The sequence below is a fragment of the Chiloscyllium plagiosum genome, chromosome 19, assembly GCF_004010195.1.
Source record: "Chiloscyllium plagiosum isolate BGI_BamShark_2017 chromosome 19, ASM401019v2, whole genome shotgun sequence".
Taxonomy (NCBI): domain Eukaryota; kingdom Metazoa; phylum Chordata; class Chondrichthyes; order Orectolobiformes; family Hemiscylliidae; genus Chiloscyllium; species Chiloscyllium plagiosum.
In genome coordinates this window covers 44,148,669-44,171,186 of record NC_057728.1, presented here as the reverse complement: position 1 = coordinate 44,171,186, position 22,518 = coordinate 44,148,669, and the positions used below count along the sequence as shown (strand labels likewise).

Below are 22,518 nucleotides of genomic sequence, written 5' to 3'. Positions count from 1 at the left end.
AGATTTGCTTTCCCAAAATGCAGCACCTCGCATTTGTCTGAATTAAACTCCATCTGCCACTTCTCAGCTCATTGGCCCATCTGGTCCGGATTCTGTTGTAATCTGAGGTAACCCTCTTCGCTGTCCACTACACCTCCAATTTTGGTGTCGTCTGCAAACTTACTAACTGTACCTCTTATGCTCGCATCCAAATCATTTATGTAAATGACAAAAAGCAGAAGGCCCAGCACCGATCCTTGTGGCACTCCACTGGTCACAGGCCTCCAGTCTGAAAAACAACCCTCCACCACCACCCTCTGTCTTCTACCTTTGAGCTAGTTCTGTATCCAAATGGCTAGTTCTCCCTGTATTCCATGAGATCTAACCTTGCTAATCAGTCTCCCATGGCGAACCTTGTCCATATAGATCACGTCTACTGCTCTGCCCTCATCAATCTTCTTTGTTACTTCTTCAAAAAACTCAATCAAGTTCGTGAGACGTGATTTCCCATGCACAAAACCATGTTGACTATCCCGAATCAGTCCTTGCCTTTCCAAATACATGTACATCCTGGCCCTCAGGATTCCCTCCAACAACTTGCCCACAACCAAGGTCAGGCTCACCGGTCTTTACCGCCATTCTTAAACAGTGGCACCACATTTGCCAACCTCCAGTCTTTCGGCACCTTACCTGTGACTATTGATCTTGTTGATGTCAGAGTTTCGAGAGAATTTAAGGGTTACTGAGGATTATATCTGCAATAAATATCGGTGGTTGCGAATCCTGTCAGATCGAATAGATCAGTTGGAATGACAGTTAGAGGCAATGAGGAATTTAGAAGAGCTAGGCATTGTGATGGATGGCAGTTGTAGAAAGGGAGAAAAGCCGCAAACACAGTCAGGTGGATAGCTTCAGTACAAGAAAGGTAGGAGAGGCAGGGAGGTAGTACAGGAGTCTTCTGTGGCTAGCCCCATTTTTGGAAAATATAGGGGGTGATGGACTTTCAGGGGAATGTAGCATGAATATCCATGTTTCTAGCATCAAGACAGGTTTTAATGTAAGGAGGGGTATATCCCGTACAATGCGATCAATTGTTTTAGGGCACTTTCTAGTCATAGTAACAGTCAGATGTTTCTGCAGCCAGCAGCGAAAAATCAGAATGGTACATTGCCTCCCTGGTGCCAGGATCAAGGATGTCTCAGAGAGGGTGCAGATTATTTTCAAAGGGGAGAGGGGCCAGCAGGAGGTCATTGTACACATTGGTAACAACAACACAGGAAGGGGAAAGGATAAGATTCTGAAGGGAGAATACAGAAAGCGAAGCAGGAATTTAAAAAAGGAGTGCCTTGAGGGTAGTAATATTTGGATTACTCTCAGTGGTACAAGCCAGTGAGGGTAAGAATAGGAGGATAGAGCAGATGAATGCATGGCTGAGGAGTTGGTATATGGGAGAAGGCTTCACATTTTTGGATTATTGGAATCTCTTCTGGGGTTGAAGTGATCTGTACAAGAAGGATGCATTTCACCTGAATTGTAAAGGTACTTAATATACTGGCAGGGCTGCTCAGGAGGATTTAAATCACTAAGGTGGGGGGTCATGGGACCTAGGGAGATTCTGAGGAAAGAAATCAATCGAAGACTGGAACAGTTGAGAAAAGAAGCGAGTCAAACAAACAGTTAGAGCAGGCAGGGCCAAAGCAGAGAACAAGGTAAGACTGAAAAATTCAACTGAATTAATTTAAATGCAAGAGGCCTAACAGGGAAGGCAGATGAACTCAGGGAATGGTTAGGAACATGGGACTGGCAATTCATGGCAATAACAGAAACGTGGCTCATGGACAGTACTGGCAGCTTCATGTTCTAGGATACAAATGCTATAGGAAGAATATAAAGGGAGGCAAGGGAGGAGGGGGAATGGCATTTTTGAGAAGGGATGGCATTATAACTGTACTTAGGGAGGATATACCCGGAAATACATGCAAGGAAGTTATTTCAGTGGTACTGAGAAATAAGAAAGGGATGACCATCTTTTTGGGTTGCATTATAGACCCCCTAATAGTCAGTGGGAAACTGAGTAACAAATTTGTAAGAAGATTTCAGTTATCTGTAAGAATAATAGGGTGGTTATGGTAGGGGATTTTAACTTTCCAAACATAGACTGGGACTGTCATACTGTTAAGGGTTTAGATGGAGAGGAATTTGTTAAGAGTGTACAAGACAATTTTCTGATTCAGTATGTGAATGTACCGACTAGAGAAGGTGTAAAATGTGACCTACTCTTGGGAAATAAGGCAGGGAAGGTGACTAAGGTGTCAGTGGGGGAGCACTTTGGGGCCAGTGACCATAATTCTATTTGTTTTAAAATAGTGATGGAAAAGGATAGACCAGATCGAAAAGTGGAAGTTCTAAATTGGAGAAAGGCCAATTTTGCCGGTATTCGGCAAGAACTTTCAAAAGCTGATTGGGGGCAAATGTTCACAAGTAAAGGAACGGCTGGAAAACAGGAAGCCTTCAGAAATGAGATAATGAGAGTCCAGAGACAGTATATTTCTGCTAAGGTGAAAGGAAAGGCAAGCAGGTGTAGGGAATGCTGAATGACTTGAGAAATTGAGGGTTTGCTTATGAAAAAAGAAAGAAGCATATGTCAGGTATAGACAGGAGAGATCGAGTGAATCGTTAAGAAGATTAGAAAGGCAATAGGAATATACTTAAGAGAGAAATCAGGAGGCCAAAAAAGGGACATGAGGTAGCTTTGGCAAATAGGGTTAAGGAGAATCTAAAGGGTTTTTCAAATACATTAAGGACAAAAGGGTAACTGGGGAGAGTTTTGGGCCGCTCAAAGATCAGCAGGGCAGCCTTATGTGGAGTCGCTGGAGATGGGGTAGATACTAAACGAGTATTTTGCATCAGTGTTTACTGTGGAGAAGGATGTGGAGGATATAAAATGTGGAGAAATAGATGGTGACATGGAGGAGGAAGTGCTGGATATCTTGAAACGCATAAAATTGGATAAATCCCCAGGACCTGATCAGGTGTACCCTAGAACTCTGTTGGAAGCTAGGCAAGTGATTGCTGAGCCTCTTGGTGAGGTATTTGCGTCATTGATAGTCACAGGTAAGTTGCTGGAAGACTGGAGATTGGCTAACGTGGTGCCACTATTTAAGAAAGGTGGTAAGGAAAAGCCAGGGAACTAAAGACCAATGAACCTGACGTCAGTAGTGGGCAAATTGTTGGAGGGAATCCTAAGGGACAGGATTTGCATATTTTTAGAAAGGCAAGGACTGATTAGGGATGGTCAGCATGGATTTGTGCATGGGAAATCATGTCTCAGGAACTTGATTAAATTTTTTGAAGTAGTAACAAACAGGATTGATGAGGGTCGAGCAGTAGATATGATCTATATGGACTTCAATGAGGTATTTGACAAGGTTCCCCATGGGAGACTGGTTAGCAAGGTTAGACCTCATGGAATACAGGGAGAATTAGCCATTTGGATACAGAACTGGCTCAAAAGTAGAAGACAGAGGGTGGTGGTGGAGAGTTGTTTTTCAGACTGGACGCCTGTGACCAGTGGAATGCCACAAGGATCTGTGCTGGGTCCACTACACTTTGTCATTTATATAAATGATTTGGATGTGAGCATAAAAGGTATAGTTAATAAGTTTGCAGATGACACCGAAATTGGAGGTGTAGTCGACAGTGAAAAAGTTTACCTCAGAGTACAAAGGGATCTTGATCAGATGGGCCAATGGACTGAGGAGTGGCAGATGGAGTTTAATTTAACTAAATGCTAGGTGTTGCATTTTGAGAAAGCAAATCTTAGCAGGACTTATACACTTAATGGTAAGGTCCTGGGGAGTGTTGCTGAACAAAGAGACCTTGGAGTGCCGTTCATAGCTCCCTGAAAGTGGAGTTGCAGGTAGATAGGATAGTGAAGAAGGCGTTTGGTATGCTTTCCTTTATTGGTTAGAGCATTGAGTATCGGCGTAGAGAGGTCATGTTGCGGCTGTGCAGGTTAGGCCACTTTTGGAATATTGCATGCTATTCTGTTCTTCCTATCGGAAGAATGTTGTGAAATTTGAACAGGTTCAGAAAAGATTTACAAGGATGTTGCCAGGGTTGCAGGATTTGAGCTATAAGGAGAGATTGAATAGGCTGTTTTCCCTGGAGTGTTGAAGGCTGAGGGGTGACTTTATAGAGGTTTATAAAATCATGAGGTGCATGGATAGGATAAATAAACAAAGTCTTTTCCCTGGGGTGGGGGAGTCCAGAACTAGAGGACATAGGTTTAGGGTGAGAGGGGGAGGGTATAAAAGAGTCCTAAGGGGTACCGCAGAGGGTGGTACGTGTATGAAATGAGCTGCCAGAGGAAGTGGTGGAGGCTGGTACAATTGCAACATTTAAAAGGCAGCTAGATGAGTATATGAATAGGAAGGGTTTGGAGGGATATGGGTCATGTACTGGCAAATGGGACTAGATTAGTTTGGGAAATCTGGTTGGCATGGACTAGGAGGATCAAAGGGTCTGTTTCTGTGCTGTACATCTCTGTGACTCAATGACTCTATGATGTTCCACAGCTTGCTTCCATTGTCCTTCCAGATGGCAGAAGTCACAATTTTGGCAGGTGAAAGAAACCTTGGTGAGTTACTGCAGAGTACACCATCCTGTAGATGGTGTACTCTGTGGGCACAATGGACTGTTGGTGAAGGAAGTGAATGTTCAAAGTGGTGCATGGGACACCAATCAAACAGACTGTTTTGACATGGATGGTGTTCAACTTCTTAATTGTTATCCTAGCTGCACTCGTTCAGGTAAGTAGAAATCATATCATCACACTTCTGAATTGAACCTGGTAAATTTTGGAAAGGCATCGGAGGATAAGGAAGTAAGTTAATCACCTCAGCTATTCATCTCCACTTGTCACCACATGGCTGGTCTAGGCAAATCTCTGGTCAACGGTAACCCTCGGATATTCATAGTGGTGGAATTCAGTCATGGGAGTTTATCACTTGGCATATGTGTGATTTGATTGTTGATTTTCATTTATCAGCTGAAGCCTACTTGCCCAAGTCATCAGCAAGCATCCCATTTCTGAGCTTACAGTGGGCAGAAGATCATTGATAAAGCAGTTGAATATAGTTGGTTCTGGGACACTACCCAAATTCCGAAAACGATATCCTGGGATTGCTATGACTGGCCTCCAACAACTGATCATCTTTCTTTGTACAGATTATGATTCCAACCAATGGGGAGATTTCCTCCTGATTTCAATATTCATAGAGCTCCTCAATGTCTTATTACTTTTTGTCCAGGGCAGTCATTCTTGCATCCCTTATACAATTTAACACTATTGTCTGTGTTTGAATCAACAAGATATTGAGGCTTGGAGCCGAATTGTTTTGGCAGAACCTAAGCTGAGCAACAGACGTACAGGTTCTTGGTTACTGCTGCTTGTCAGCATTGTTAATGCTCACTTCCATACCTTTGTCAATGATTGAGAGGAAGCTAATAGGCAGTAATTGGCCAGAATGATATTGTCCTGCTTTTTTATGAAATGGAGGGGCATGGGCATCTTTCCAGTTCTAAGGACAAGCGGTATTGATGTGAAAACACAGCTAGTTCTAGAACACAAATGTTCAGGGCTTGTATATTATAGATTGTTGGTACAGTCCCTAGTCTTTGCTCTATTTGGTGTAGTCAGCTGTTTTGGATTTCACATGCAGTGAATCAAATTAGCTGAAGATGTTGATGACAGGGGCTCAGAAGTAGCCCAAGAGAGATAATCTACTCAGCACATCTGGCTAAAGTTGCTTGAAAATGCTTCAGCTTTGTCTTTTGCACTTAAGTGCTGGGTTCTGTCATTATGAAGATTGGGATTTTCATTCAACTTCCTTTTCCTTTTACTTACTAATATCATTCATGACTGGATGTGGTAGGACTGCAGTTTTGATCAGACAGGCTGGCTAATTGCTTAGCTCTGTTGAGCACGATGAGTAACTTAGTGTTTAGAATATCGTGAGAAATGGTGTTGTAACTATAATAACGGTGGACTAGTAATCCAGAGTCAAGATTAGAGTGGTGCTGGAAAAGCACAGCAGGTCAGGCAGCATCCGAGGAGCAGGAAAATTGATGTTTTGGATAGAAGCTCATCATCAGTAATCCAGAGGCCAGTGTCTAATGATCTGAGGACACGGGTTCACAATCTCACCATGGCAGCTACAGGAAGTTTGATTAAGTTAATAAATCTGGACTAGACTGGATTATTGTAAAAACTTATCTTGTGTCCTAATATCCTTTAGGAAGGAAATCTTGTATCCTTATCCAGTCTGGTCTACATGTGACTCTTGACCCTCAGCAATATGATTTACTCTTAAATGGGCTGTGGTGTGGCCTAGCAATTTAGGGATAATTAGGAATTGGCAACAAGTGTTTGTCTTACCAGCAATACTCACATCCCATGAAAGAAAAAAGGACAAAAAAAGACATGGACAGAGCAAGGGTAAGCTGTATAAATTCCTGAAGGTGAAAGGAACAGAAGGATATGCGAATAAGGTTTGATGGATTGTGGGATGTGGAAATCAGTGTTGAGTAATACGGCTGAATGGTCTGTTTCTGTGCAGTAAACAATACATAATTCTGTTTAACTATTAAAATTATTCCATAAATTAAAAGCAACAAATAATGAAAACAGTTCTCGTGGTTTCATTGGCAAGCTCATGATTCAATATGGAGCCAAAGTATTGTGTAAATATGGTTAATGCTTTCGCAATTCTTCTATTAAATGGTATTGTGATTAGAATCCTGTCAGCCATTGAAAGTTGTAATTATTACACCTTCCACTGACAAATTTAGCTGTTCATGTACGCTATGCAGTTTCTTATTAGATTTTTCTGCAGATCCTTCAATGTTAATCCTGTCTCCATTCACCAAGGAAACAATGGAATGCAGAGAGTTTTTTTAAAAAAGAACTACAATCTGTTACGAGTTTCCACAGCTCATGAATAGAACATGATGTCATTTGAGCACCAGAGCACAGTAAAAGTTTCCTTTAAGAAAACAACAGCAATAATGTCGAACATTACTGTTTACATTTTTTAAAAAGTTAAGTTGCATGTGTACTTCTTTGCATATTCTTTACAATCACAATTGAATTTCCTCAACTAAGAATCAGTAATGCCCATTACATAACATAAAAAAGAGCAAGAGAAATATTCAAAACAGATGCATTCCCTTTTAAGGTGGGAATATGGTTTGAATAGAGAATTTTGTTCTGATGGTAGGGCCCCATGCATGTGACAACCTCTTTATTTTCATTTCCAGGAGAAATTGTAAAAAGTTACAATATTGGATATGTCCAGTCGATGCAAAGATGTGTAAATGATTAACATCTTCATGTTGGCATCGCGGCACAAAAATGATCACTGTTGTGCCAATGCATACACATGCATTCTAATTGGATATTGTGTGTAATTCTGGTCTCCCTCCTATCGGAAGGATGTTGTGAAACTTGAAAGGGTTCAAAAAAGATTTACAAGGATGTTGCCAGGGTTGGAAGATTTGAGCTATAGGGAGAAGCTGAATAGGCTGGAGCTGTTTTCCCTGGAACGTTGGAGGCTGAGGGGTGGCCTTATAGAAGTTTATAAAATCATGAGGGGAATGGATAGAATAAATAAACAAAGTCTTTTCCCTGTGGTGGGGAAAGTCCAGAACTAGAAGTATTGGTTTAGGGTGAGAGGGGAAAGATTTAAAATGGACCCAAGAGGCAGCTTTTTCATGGAAAGGGTGGTGCATATGTGGAATGAGCTGCCAGACGAAGTGGTGGAGACTGGTACAATTGCAACGTTTAAAAGGCATCTGGATGGGTATATGAATAGGAAGGGTTGAGAGGGATATGGGACAAGTGCTGACAAATGGGACTGGGTTAGATTAGGATATCTGATTGGCATGGATGAGTTAGATTGAAGGGTCTGTTTTCATGCTGTACATCTCCATGACTCTATAACTGTCCTGAGCCAGTCCCAACATTTGGTAGCTCAGCAGTGATGTGGTAGTGGGGGGTCAAGGTGGAACAGTGGGCAAGAATGGGGATTGTACTGATTTGCAGTTCAGGAATCCAAATGAAATGAAGATTGGAGGCCACGGTTGATAAGCACAAAGGATGGTGAGATCAGAATGGGTGGAGAAAGCATTAGAAAGAAAAGTCAGGAAGTCATAGCAAGGGGAAGTCAAATCACAGGGAAAGGAGCTGAAGCAGTAGTTGGATATGGGAGACAAGTGCTTAACAGCTGAATCCAGCAATCCTCACTTCCACTTAGGTTCTGGTTTCCTGAAGCCCAGGGAATCCTGCCAGCCGGATTCAACTTTAAAAGAGTTCTAAGTGTTAAATTTTCATCTGGTTGCAAAGGTATAATTTGGCACGTGAACTTCAACACAATTGTTTCCGTGGAATTATAATTTTCATTTAATTTTTGTGTTAATTTTATGTTGGGTATGCCAAACACCCATCCTGGCTGTGATTAAATAGGAAACAAATATCAATTTTTTTACCTGCTGGTGTGGGCTTTGGAAGCTTTCCAAAAACATATCAGATTTGAGAGTTCGTGAAGAAACTGGAAAACCTACTGAGGTGTCTGGAACATTCTGAAAAGGTATGTGCAAAGTACTTTCACACCCTGAAATGTCATGATTATGTACTGTATTGTAACACAGATGTATTTTATTGCAGTAATTCATCATAGGGATCTGTCTTTAGAAGGTAAATTGACCCTTACACTCGTTGTGTTTTTGTTCACTTGCAGGCTTTTCCAATAAAGGCACCACATTGCATTGGAATATTTTAGCTGTGCAGTAATCTTTGCTATTGTGATTTCAATGGTTCTGGCTAATACAGAAAAAGTCTAGGTTTGATATTTGAAAAATATCTAACCATCTACTCTCATACATTATTGTACAAGCACTCTGTTTTGAAATTGAACTAAGGACCTTCTGTATTTTCTTTCTAACATGGTAGTCTTTATGTGGGGCAAATGAGGCCACTATCAATGTATGGTTAAGTACAATTGGATTTCAGCATGGTACATATCCCATTCACCTGAAAATGAATGATATTTCAAAAAGACCGAATAATTGATTGTTCCTTTATTGTCTTTCTGATCTATTGAAACAAGCCAGTAGATTACACATGGCAGCAGTTTTATTTTTCATTATCAATGATATGGAGATTTTATTAGATGGTGAGAGGATTATATTTTGTAAGCAACCTAAAATAATGCATGAAATCTGAAGATCATCTGAGTGGCTACAGGTGATATGGAGACATAGAAGTATCATAGGTGACCTGAGGGTGGATAGAGGATATATAGAAAACATAGGGGTAGCATGGATGATTTGAGATGGTAAGATGGGAAGGTGAGAGGGATGACATGTGAAGAATATTAATGAAATATTATACACTATTAGGTGCTGAGATACTTTATTGGAGAATTGAGGAGAAACTTCTAATCCTCCTGCCTCTATAAGCACTCTCCTTATGTTCTTCAACATGCCTCGCAAACTGCACTACAAACCTGACTCTCACATTAAAAGACAGACATGGTATTTAGAATCATAGAATCCCTACAGTGTGGAAAGTGTCCATCGAGTCTACACTAACACTCCGAACAGCTCTCCACCCTATCCTCGTAACCCCACATTTACCATGGTTAATCCACCTAGCTTGCACACCCCTGGATACTCTGGGCAATTTAGCATGGGCAATCCACTAACCTGCAAATCTTTGAACTGTGCGAAGAAACCAGAGCACCGGGCAGAAACCCACACAGACAAAGGGCGAATGTGTAAGTTCCACACAGGCAGTCACCTAAAGTTTAAATTGAACTCAGATCCCTGGTATTGTGAGGCATTAGTTAACCACCGAACCACCATGCTGTCCATTTTACATCACATATAACAGATGTGCAGTTTGTGAGCTTTGAAATTGTGAAGGTCAGATTTTCCCAAGCACAGGGGAAGATATTGTACAAAATCTGAGATGCATAGCCTGATATATAAATAACTAGTCCACCTCATGGTCATACATTAATTGGTCACCCATGGATTGGTCAGTTAGGTCAACTGGCTGGGCAGCCATTTTGCAATACAAAATTACACCAACACCATGTCTTCTCAACCATATCCCTTGTTTTAAACGTGGTGACACTCAAGTCAAACTAACCACCAGTCATCTCTCTCATGAGAGAGAAGCTTGTAGTTTTAATGACATTTACATAGCCTGAGGTGGATGGGTTCAGGTTTGAGTTTTTGAAAATTTTGACCTTGCAATTGACCTAAACCTACCATTTTGTGGTGCTTGAATTGTGCCTCTTCTTATTATGTAATAATATTAATCAAACTCATTTTAACAGGTAGAAGATTTCACTTTTCTTGTATGTATGGATACATACAAACTATGGGCAGAACTTTCTGTCCCTGGAAATGATGAGAGAGGTGATGAGAAGAGGAAATAATTGAGCAGGTTGGTCTCAAAGAAATGTTTGGCCCTTTTTTGTCAGCTCAACAATTAAATACTGATTGTCCAATGGTGATTTTTTTTTTAAATCTTGCCAGTAATTAAAGCCCTTAAATAGTCAATTAATGGCATCTCAAAGAATTCAATTCATTATTGCCCAGACAAGGGAGAAGTGGTATAGCAAACTGCCTGCGAAGTAATTTGAAAGCCTTCATTTACCCCATCTGTGGCAATGTAGAGACATTGATATGGGGCAAAATGTGATTTTCAAATCTAACTCTGAGTCTTGTGTCTGATCCCCATCACCAACCTCAACCCCCTTGACACCACCCACATCCCCCCCCCCCCCCACCCCTGCCCTCCATGCCCTTCCTCCAAGGGAAGCAAAGGAAAACTTTTGAGTTATTAGATCATTGAAGATTAGACGTTGAATAGTGGTCTTTAGAGGCTGCCGGTCTCTGATTGACCAGCACGGAACACTGTTAAACTTATTTGAGAATCAGCCTTGCCTACAACAAATAAACTACAGAAAACCACAGTAAATAAGTTCAAGTGTCACACTTTGAAGACAAGCTCACTTTCTTATGATACTGGATCACAATGTTGATCCTTTTTAGCTAACTTATTACACAAAAAGCCATCGACTTTTTTTGGTATAAGCATCAAACGTATTGCAGCTAATGACTTCTTTACAAAAGCTAAAATATGATTATTTGCTTGTGGCTGTTCACATCTTCATATAAAATTGAAAACAGAAGGAATTGCCATAATGGAAAATGAATGTTGGCTTGTAAAATTATGTTCTCTAGCAGAATTCAATAAAAGACCAGTTTTAGATTTATTTTATCTACATTCGCATAATATGTGAGTGACTCCAATAAGTCAGAAGGTAGATTTGGCATAAGGACCAAAACCACAACATTGTACAACACATAAATCACCATCCAAGGGAAAGGTTTTTTTGCAAGCGAATTATGAGGTCTCTCGGATGCTGATTATCCTGTTGTACAATACAGCATCCTTCAATCTAGTTGAAAGTGAAATTTGAAAGGTAATCATATCTGCATTGACACGAATAAACTGCATTTTATTGTCTCTGCATGATTTTGATGAACGGATCCCATAACACAAATTAGTCTGAGTTTAAAGTATAGAGCAAGGAATATTCGGTCATTTCTGAAGCTGAAATATACTTACCTCAGTAAGGAGCACAACTATCACTTCCAAAAAAAAAGATAATCCCCAATATTTACTCTATATATTTTCAGAATATTCCATATCTTTCATCAAATTTCTTAGTAGTATAATGCCAATTACCTATATACTTGCACAGATTACACAATCATTCGCAACGTAACTTAAACCATTAACATCAAAGCGCAAGAAATCAAACAGTATTTGAGATTTTAAAAACTAATGAAATGAGGGAAACTTTTTCCTATTTAAGAATGCAACAAAGAAATGCTGCTGTCTGAGGGGCCGGGAAACAGGATTAATTAAAACACTGCTATAGCGATTCATTGTACCAGTAGACAATATCTGTGTCACACAAACAGATCAATAGTGCCATTCATTGCAAGTTTTATAATTGACCTGGTTAGGAATAAGGCCAGCAGTTGAGTCATGCATACTTACAAATTATAAAGCATATCAGCCATGTTGCTGCGATAGTACAAGGCATTTCTATAGGCCTTTTCAGCTTCCAAAACTTTGCCTTGGCTTTTCAGAACATTCCCGAGGTTACCCCACGCTGCCAGGAAGAGAAAGCAGTTGTTCATGTTGGTGCTGGAATCCATTTAAATATGACTTATCATCTTAACACTGAGTTTCACATTTTGAAGTCAGAATTGTTTACCTTTAGCAGGATTCACTTTTATCCCTGATCTATATAACATTTCCTCATCATGCCAGTCTCTGTTCCTTATTATGGTTTTCAATCCATACAAAACGACTAAAGCAGCAGCTGCATATAAAACCAAATTCTTAAAGACTCTCTTCTTCATTCTGAGAGAGAGGGTCCTTATGCCCAATGTTACTAGTAAACAGAAACCCATGCTTGGAATGTACAGGATTCGCTCTGCTATTACGAAACCGACATAAAAGAAAAGGTTAGTAGCAGGCAGGAATGGCACTATTAGAAGTGATAAGGAGAAAATGACAATGTTCTGAGCTTTTGGAAGTGGTTGTCCCTGAATTAAATCATTCTTTACAAAGTGGTCAGTTCTTGCTACAAAATAAAAACCCTGTTCATTGTTCCCATGCTCCATTGCTGAGTGGCAGCTGTGCCCATTTGTATTCTGTTTGCCATTCATCATTGTTTTCCCATTGCAAACTCTGTCTTTTGGAGAGCTCTTCAGGCTGATGTAGATGAGGAGCAGAAATCCAGCAAGGAATGCTAAAGTGTGAAGGTTTCTCAAATCATTGATCGTTCTTATCAATGGCACAGCGTCCATTGACCAATCAAAGCTCATAGTGTCAGGGCATAACAGTAGCCAAAAATTTGCTGCCGGCAAATAATTAAAGGTCAAAGTTCGTGTAAGCAGACTGTCCGCATCTGCCGCGGGGTTGTCAGAGTTGGAGAAGCTTGGTGGTTTGTTACCCATCCAGTATAAGCGAAGTCCCAGTAAAGTGGCACCCCAGACAGCCAGCAGTCCCACTCGTATCAAAAGGGAAGTGACTTGCCTCTAAAAGAAAGAAAAAGAAAAATATTCACTGAGAAGATCAATAAATCAATGACTCGCAAGTATTATTCGTATAATTTTTGCAAGTCTCAGAAAAGAAAACAATGCAAACTTTAAAGTATATGTTAATGCTGTGAAAAGGGCTTCCACTAAATTCTTTTTAATGTGCAGATGTTGGTGGATGCATAACCTAACTTCTGCTGCTATACAGTAATGCCTTATTTTATTTACATTATGGTCCAGCAAAATCATGTTTGTGCTATTGTGAAAGCAGTTAGAAGCCATGCAGGACTAGAAAATTTAACAAGAGGATAGTAAAACATCGAAGAGACTATGTCTTTCAAATACTAAACTAAATACATTAAATAAAAGAGAAAAACAGCACAACAAATACAGAAAATTAGAAATGAAAAATAAAATACTAGAAGAGCATAAATTAATGTTTCACTACTCCACTATCCACTTCAGATAAGATAAAATAGCAAAAAGAATGAAGAAGAAGAAGAATGAAATGGAACAGCCTTCACTTACATTCAACAAATACCTGTACAGCCATGCACTTAATTTTATGTAGTTTGTACTCCCTGTAAATTGTACCTGGTGCTGTTTGATGACATAGATGTAGTTAATTATGTACAACTTCATAAATATTGGCTGCCAGAAAATTGTGCTCAAGCAGAAATGCATTTGAAGAAGTTAATTATTTTAGATTTGGCTGCCCCCATATAGTACTAATGAAGGGAGACTCTAACCTTCTCCTCTTAATTTTTGATATCTTAAACACTGTGATTTATAATTTTAAAAATTGATTTTCCACAGAGGAGATTTTTCAAAAAAGCAGTCCCATTCCAAAGACTTTTAGAAATGTCTATGCTTTACAAGCCATCTGTGAAGAATAACATAAAAACAGGTATGGAAGTGCTTGGTGTATCATGTTGTAAGCAATTGTTCATCTGGTTGATATTTTGACCAATATTAAAAGGAACCTGCATAAGTACCCGTCTCAATCGAAAGTTCTGGTGGCACATTTTGCCTTTTTTCTCCTGCAGTAATTTCAACTACCATTATTTCAATGTTGCTGCTTGCAAACGAGAAAGTCAAGATGCTGCATCAATCTGAAGATGTATGTCTGTGTCAGAAAAGCAAATATGTACAGGAAGAATTAGAGGTGTGAAACTAGTTTTGGACAGCAACACAAAGAGGATAATAGCAAATTGACAGACCAGCTGATTTTCTATTCTATGAGTGGAAAAGAATATTGGATTATTTTGGAGAGAGTGTAAAAAGAGCTGGTAAATGTATTATCCATTTTGCACAAGTGTTCAAGACCAATTTCAGCCTCAATGTTCCAGTCACTGAAAATATCAAACCTCTCTCATTGGTGTTTTCTGCAATGATATTCATCATTAAGCAATAGCAATAATTCGTTGCCTTTTATAATTCTGTGAGATTGATAACAGTTGCACACTTTTCAGTTGTGCAGTACAGGCAGTTCTGCTATGAAACGTCCTTTCGTTAACGCAAATTGGCTGTAACATGACTGGGTGAGTAGGGAACACTGTTTCTAAAGTGCAAATGTTTAAAGTATGTGTTGGCTATAATGCGATTAGATCACCAACAGTTTAAGCGCTGTTTGTATTGCGTGACTTTTGCATAACACAGGGTCGCAAAGGAACACAACTATCACATTCTGCCTGTACTGTTTATAATCCAGATGTACATACTTCACCAGAAGATTGTAAATGATTGTTCTTTTGATTAGAAAGTTTAATTTTATATATTGAGTGGGAGCAGGGATGGATTGGTTTCCCCTGAAATGGTACAGGTTTCTGCAACATTCTCATGGGAAGAGGGACACTGGTTTTATAGTACCATAGACATAATCCTGGACTTCCCACGAAGCTGGTCAGTTCCAGCTGTATGAATGGCCAAAGTAACTGGAACAAACACAAATCCTTCATCTGAAAACAATGCAGACAATATCTTTCAGGGGTTGGCAATTTTTAGTTGGAATAATTACCTTGTTAAAGTAAATCTAGGTCAGCTTTGTCAATATGAAAAACAGTAATGAGAAGTTAATGTGACCTTGACTTGTGCTAGAGACATTTTATGTATATACACGTATCAAAATCGGATAAGGATTTCTGCTGCAAACTTATATATAATAAGGAATGTCTTTTAGGAGTTGGTAGAAATTTGAACTGTTCAAATTGCAAAAAAATTTATTTTAAGAACACACAACTAATTAATATTCGTTCAGTTCCATTTCAGCTCTTTTAAATTCCTCTATACTCCAAAGCATTATCTGTGGTGGGTATCACGGGTTTGATCTTCTCATCTCCATTTTTGATCATATGAGCATTTTTTTCAACTCTTCCAATGATATCCCATTTCCTTCAAGTTTTTTTTTCTGTTTCAGTTAATTGAAATGTCACTGCTTTCAGTTGTGTGAGCACTAAGGAAATGATTTGTCACGTACAGTTTGTACTTGGAACTTTCACAAATACATATAATAATTTCCTCTTGTACATCAAAACCATCACCAGCATGTCTGGCTACATAAAGGTCAAATGTAAAAGTAAAACAAAATGCCATATAAAACTGAAATTAAATAATTCGACAAGGCAAGGGCAGACCCAGACCAAACCCTGGTCATTTTGGGGCTGAGCTTAAAAATGTGTTTGGGGCTGAGTAAACTTGAATCTTTTCCATACTTGCTTCGATTGCAAACTCCCACAAAGATATGAACAAGTTTTATATTTTCAATTTGGCTCTCATTTTGATATGCTAGGTTGGTTTTGGAATAAACAAAACCAACTATGTGCACTGCAGCCAAATTCCACATCTTTGCTTTCCATTCTGTCTCTACAAACAGGGTTTAGCTATAAGAACATAAGATTTATACAGGAGTGGATCTCAGTCGATCAAAATGCGCTATCATTCAGTAAGATAATGGCCAATCATCCACATCAATTCCACTTTCCAACCCTATCCCCTTAGCATGCAAAAATATGTAAATCCCAGTTTACAACAAACCGAACAACTGGACATTAACAATCCTCTGAGGTACAGAATTCTAAAGGTTCACAAGTCTCTGAATCTCAGTCAAACCTATTACTCTAAAACTACAATTCATTAATCTAGACCTTGTGAGCATGGACAAGGCGTCTGAGCCTCCACCCTGTCAGATACTCAAAGATTTTAAATGTTTCACAAGAGGTTACTTCTTCTTCTCAACATCCTGTCAAGGCACAGTCTGTTCATCAGTAAGCTGTTAGGAATCAATCTAGTAAACCTTCTTTTCACGCCTTGGAAGCAAGTACATCCTTCCTTTGATGCTACAGTGATTAGACCCAGGTAGATCCTATTGACTATGCAATCTTTGAATGACTTATTAACTTAGGCCAATCAAGGAACCCTGGCTGACTGATATAAACAAGCGATTCAGAGTCTCCTCACTTGGGGAACTGACTGAGCCGACTGGCCACAGCCAGTGTACTGTGTACAATAAAGAGTGACTTGACAATGGGATAGCAGTTATTTCAGATGTAGATATGATTATTGCAAAATACTCTAGGTGTGGACGAACCAAAACTCTACAACTGTGGTAGAGCTTTCATATTCTTGTAGTCCAAATCACTTTCAATTAAAAAAACGATAATGTCTTCTTGCTGCCTGTACCTACTATTAATTTCCTGTAATTCACATTAAAGGATCTATAAGTTTGTCTAAATATCAACCTTTATAAGTCATTTCACCTTTAAAAAATTACTGCTTTTCCATTCTTCCCTCCAAAGTGGATAATTTCATACCACACCACCATGCATTCCTTCAACCAGCTTCTTGCTCACCCAATTAACCTATTGATATCCCTTTGCAGTGTCTTCACATCCTCCTGAAAATCTACTCTTCCAGCTAGTTTTGTTTTTCAGCAAGTTTGGATATAGTAATCTGACACCTCAATATAGGTTGTAAACAACAAAGGATCAACCAGCTCTCCATTAGTTACATGTTTCCATTTGGAAAAGTATCCAACTATTTCTACCCCCGATTTCCATTAATTATACAATCCCTAAATCATGCTAATATATTGTCCAAAGTCTGATGAATCCTAACCTTTCTAATATTCTATTGTGTGTTATCTCATTGGCTGCCTTTTGATACTACTACATACTACTGGATTCCTTTTATCTTTTTAGTTAGAAGTGCAACCCAACACAGAGAATGCAAGTAGCGAGACTGAAGTATTTTAAACTCATGTAGCCAGAAGTACAGATTGGACAATCTTACACAAATTTCTCCTAAGTCACCCATCATTATGAATGTCACTGCAAAGCCAATTCATTACACTTGACAACATCCCCACTCTGCAGTCTGAGATCACAGTAAACTATTCTAGCAACAAAAAATTCCAAAATATATCAGACAGTACCATAATCCTCTCGATCATCAGTAAAAATATGGAGAAAATCAACAACAATGTTATCAAGTGACACCTCCTTACGAGCTTGGCCATCAATGCACAATGTGGATTCTGGCCAGAAGTACTTAGCTCTAGATCTCACCACAAGCTTGATCCAGCATGACTCCAAGACTTGAATTTCCAGATAAGAGTTCAGAATAATTGTACTTCATACCGAGACATAATCAAGACACATGTAACACCCTAGGAGCTTTAGCAAAACTGAAGCTAAGGTTTAAAGGAACAAATGTCTGGTGACTGGAGCTTCCGCTGATACAAATGGAATACAATTATGCCTGTTGAAGACCATTGATCACATCCCAGGAATTCCTCAAGGGAATTATTCAACCATTAACATTAGGTTCAATCATCTGAATAAGGTTAGGAGAGGGCTGGTTGTCGATGACTCTAGAGTTCAGTTCCATTCAGAACTTCAGTGATAACGAAGCAAAATTTGTCAGTCTCCAACATGACCTGGACAACATCTTGGTTTAGGCTAACAACTGCCAAATAACAGCCACATTACCTATATAACTAGGTAACAACCATCTTGAAAAAGAGAATGTCTAGTTTTTATCCTGCACTAGTACCATAGCGACCCCACCATCGATATATTTAAGATCATTATTAATTCGATCTGCCTTTCTAACAACATGAGGACAAGAAATGGCTGGGTACTCTGTGTAACATATCTCGCCTACTGATCCACCACCTACAACATTCAAGTCAAGAGTGTGATGGAATACTCAATGGGTGAAATCACAACAAAACTCAAGAAAAATAGTTTCATCAAAGATACCTAGCAGTTTGCTAGATCAACATCCTTGCACTCCCATTCTACCTGCTTCATCATTAGCACATTTTTGTTGCAGTAAAATGTAGTCCAGCTACTAACCATGACTACTCTAGCAACATCTCTCTCCCCTGCAACCTCTGCCATTTAGAGTATATGGGCATCAATATCACTAATTTACAGACCAACCTGAGTCGGGCAAATATTTCCAATTCTGCATCATTGCTGAGTAATACTCAAATATTCCTTACACAAAATCATATGAAGGTATTTATATAACTACCATAGTTCAAGGAGAAAGTCCATCACCATTTTCTGAGTAAAACTCAGAAAAGGCAGCGAATCAGTCTTGCCACTGTTACTCATATCCCGATATAAAACTTCAAACAATAACAATTGTGATATGAAATTTTCCTAAGAAAAAACAGTTGAGTTTTGAAATCCATTGAAAATTGCTTTTGTACAGTTTCAATCCTAAAGTAAACAACAATGAAATAGTGAAAATTTGTTCTCAGTTGTCTACTTGACAAGGACATTTCAATTTAAGACTCTCACCACATGTATTACTAGCCTAACTCTGTGGAAAATGTGACTAAGTAAGCTATTTACGGAAACTGCAGCTCTCTGATTAACTGTTGAATCTACAACAGATCAACACATTGAGAAGAATGCAAAAAATTCCCCAGTCAGCAAATCCTGGGCACTGATACCCAGTTCATGTTAAGAGCAAATTATTAGTGGCTAAGAATCTAAACAGTTCAATTACTGAACCTCCAGGGGATCTGACTAGAAACTCAACCTGACCTTACCTCCCCTCCTCCTTCCGTTATTAATATATGGAAAGCTTTTGAATGCCAGTACTAACTTTAATCCTGTTTAGTACAAAATAAGAGGTTTACTGGTTCCCAGTAGGCATTATATTTCAGTCAAATCATTGTAAGCATGAAACAATCCAGCATTATATTGTTTTTGCATAAGAACGTATCTTCCAAGATACATTAGATCTGAAAAGAGAATGCTTTCAAATATATACAAACATTTTCAAAATTCTGAAGGAAATCTGTCATAAAAAAGAACAAGAATATAATATTTGATCAGCAGCTTGAAACTGGCTGTAAGAATTGATTCTTTCACTTTCAAGAAGCAAGTGATGCAAATTCCTTGGCCTTTTTTCAAACAACATCCTCCTGAAGTAGTTGTCCTTGAAGCTGGGGGCGAGAAAATAAAAGTGCTCTAAGGACAAGAAACACATTTAGCAATCGTTTTAGCCAAGTAATTAGCTTTTCCAAAAGCAGAAGTTAACTGCAAATATACTTTACTTTCTTTCTTTTTTAACAATTCATTCTAAAGCTACCTCTGTCCATGTGTCACTAGTGTCAAATGCGCGGAGGCTTGTATGGTGAATGAAGAGTTGGCTCGAAAACTTGCTCATTGTTCAGTGTTCCAAATAAAAGTCTTTTACTCAGTCCTTTTACTACACAATGAAACTGTGAGGGAGAAAGCATATGCACAAGATAACAAAAAAACAGCAAGGTAGGAAAAGAAAGTTTTACTACAAATCAAACTTATGCTGGCTCTGAAAACATTAACAACATTCCAATTAAATTGCTTGTTTTGGAAACTGATCTCAATTTAACCTGAAATGTGAATTTGAGGCTGAAGCAGGAGGGTGAACCATTTAGTTCCACCAAACATGGGGGCTCAGAGATTATAACTCCTGGATCTTAGTAGGATGCTCCAGTAGGAATGGTGAAACGCATTAGCAAACTTTGATAATATATAGGAGTCCAGGCTGTCAGGAAAAGATCATGTCACATATAGGGCCCTGACTGCCCACAATGAACTTTAAAAACGTAAAATAAGAATATTCAACTGAGCCTCCTATGTTACCTAGAGGCTGTCTGCTGCCAGCTGATTGAGTGCAAAGTCTCAGAGCTTTCAATGACCCACAGATAAAATTGCTATGTGTTCCAATGACAACATCAGGACTCCACTTTCATCACCATTTAAATCAGGTTCTGACACAGGTGACCTTGTATGGCTGATTTCTGATAAGCTAAGATGGATAGGGATAGGAGCACAATGCCAAATGCTTGCTAGTTTTACATTGTGAAAACAGAGATCTGTAAAAAAATTTTTATCAGCAGGTTTTGTCCATCTCTGTGCATTGTCATGCTTTTTTTCTTATTGCATTTCATTACATCCAAGTCCAGGCTTCCCTCCCATAGATGAGAGATCAGACAGAAAGACACCCACACCTACCCCAACTTTGAACACAAATTATTCTATTTGAGGCTGACAGCTCTACGTGCAATTTGTTCCATATGCGTCTGTCCTCAATTAGCGGCCCTGCTGAAAGCTGGCAAGTCTCATAATACACTCCACTGATAGACTTGAATATCAACTTCTACCATGTCCACAATAATGTGATGGAAACTGTGCAACCTTCTTCATCTGATAATTGAAATTGGCTTTTAGCTTTGTTTGAATGCTACTTTTGTGAAAAGAAGCAAGATGTGCACAGCACAGCAAATTAATGAAAGGAATTTTAAGTAGGATATTTGGAAAATATTTGCAAATATATTACTTTACTAATACTCTCTTTAATGAGGACTCACAATAATCCTTGGGTTTGCATACTTAAAGGTTGCTACAGGATGATGAGTGATGAAGCCAGCTTGCACAGTGTATACAGCTTCATTATGGTGTCTGCTTAATTCAAATCTATGTCTAGTTCATCTCATGCACTACGTCAATTATTCTTCCAATTGCTCCTAAATATTCATTACAAAATATTTGCTTATAACAGGTAGCCACATGACATAATAATACAGCCATATGTTCTATCCACAATTTTTAACATTCACTCCTCTGCCATCAATGCATGGTGACAGCAATGTGTACCATCTGCACAATGTACCCACCAAGGCCTCTTTGACAGCACCTTCTAAACCTGCAATCTTTACAACCTAGGTGGACCAGGGCAGCACATACATGGGAAGTCCACTACCTGCAAGATCTCCTCCAAGCCATCCTGACTTGGAACTATGATTGGTGTTCCTTCACTGCTGCTGGGTCAAAATCCTGAAACTCCTTCCCTAATAATACTGTGGGTGTCCTTACATCACATAGACTGCCGCAGTTCGATGGGGGATTTGGGAAGGCAAGAAATGTGTAATCAGCAATTCCCACAGCCCATGAATGTATTAAATAAATATCAAAATGTGTGGCATGACACACAATCAAATTGTCCATTTTTATGTGCATTTATTAATAACTTGTATTTATATAGCTCCTTTAATACAGAAAAAACACAGGAGCATTAAAAAGGAAAATTTGATGATAAGCCACAAATGGGAACATTAAGTCAAATGACCAAATGCTTAGTTCAGGACTTGGGTTTTAAGTAGCATCTTTAAAAACAAAAGAGGTAGAGAGGTAAGGTTGTCCAGGAAGGAAATTCTAGAGCTCAAGCCAACTTAGCTAAAGCATGATCATCAATAGTGGAGGAATTAAAATTGGGGATTCTCAAGGGGGGGGGAGAAGGATAGAAACAAAGACATCTTGTAGGTCTGAGAGGCTTGAGTAGATTACATGAATAGGCATGGTTGAAGGATTGGAGAGGTTGGAAAACCAGGATAAGAATTTTAAAAAGGAGTGCTTTTAATGAGGAATTCATACAGATTCACCAGGACAAGGGCAATAAGTGAATATGACCTGGTACAATGATACAGTTATAAGCAGCAGAAGTTTGAATCACCTAATACTTTTGCATGGTAGAATGTGGGCAGTCAATAAGAAGAGCATCAGAATAATTGTGTCTAACACCAAAGAGCTGAAAGTGTGTTGCTGGAAAAGTGCAGCAGGTCAGGGAGCATCCAAGGAACAGGAGAATCGACGTTTCGGGCATAAGCCCTTCTTCAGGAATGAGGAAAGTGTGTCCAGCAGGCTAAGATAAAAGGTAGGGAGGAGGGACTTGGGGGAGGGGCTTTGGAAATGTGATAGGTGGTGGGAGGTCAAGGTGAGGGTGATAGGCCGGAGTGGGGGCGGAGAGGTCAGGAAGATGATTGCAGGTTAGGAAGGCGGTGCTGAGTTC

General features: G+C 39.2%; 1 protein-coding gene across 3 annotated transcripts in view; it reads right to left on the bottom strand.

Moving 5' to 3' along the window:
• The window catches only part of tmtc2a (transmembrane O-mannosyltransferase targeting cadherins 2a), a 181,997-nt gene that overhangs the window by 55,103 nt on the left and 104,376 nt on the right, over positions 1-22,518 (bottom strand). For all 3 annotated transcript variants that reach the window (XM_043709687.1, XM_043709689.1, XM_043709688.1), the window contains exons 3-4: positions 12,342-13,170; positions 12,122-12,236 (exon numbers count right to left, since the gene is read on the bottom strand). In XM_043709687.1, the coding sequence (XP_043565622.1) occupies positions 12,122-12,236; positions 12,342-13,170 (944 nt within the window). The remainder of the gene's footprint in view (positions 1-12,121; positions 12,237-12,341; positions 13,171-22,518) is intronic.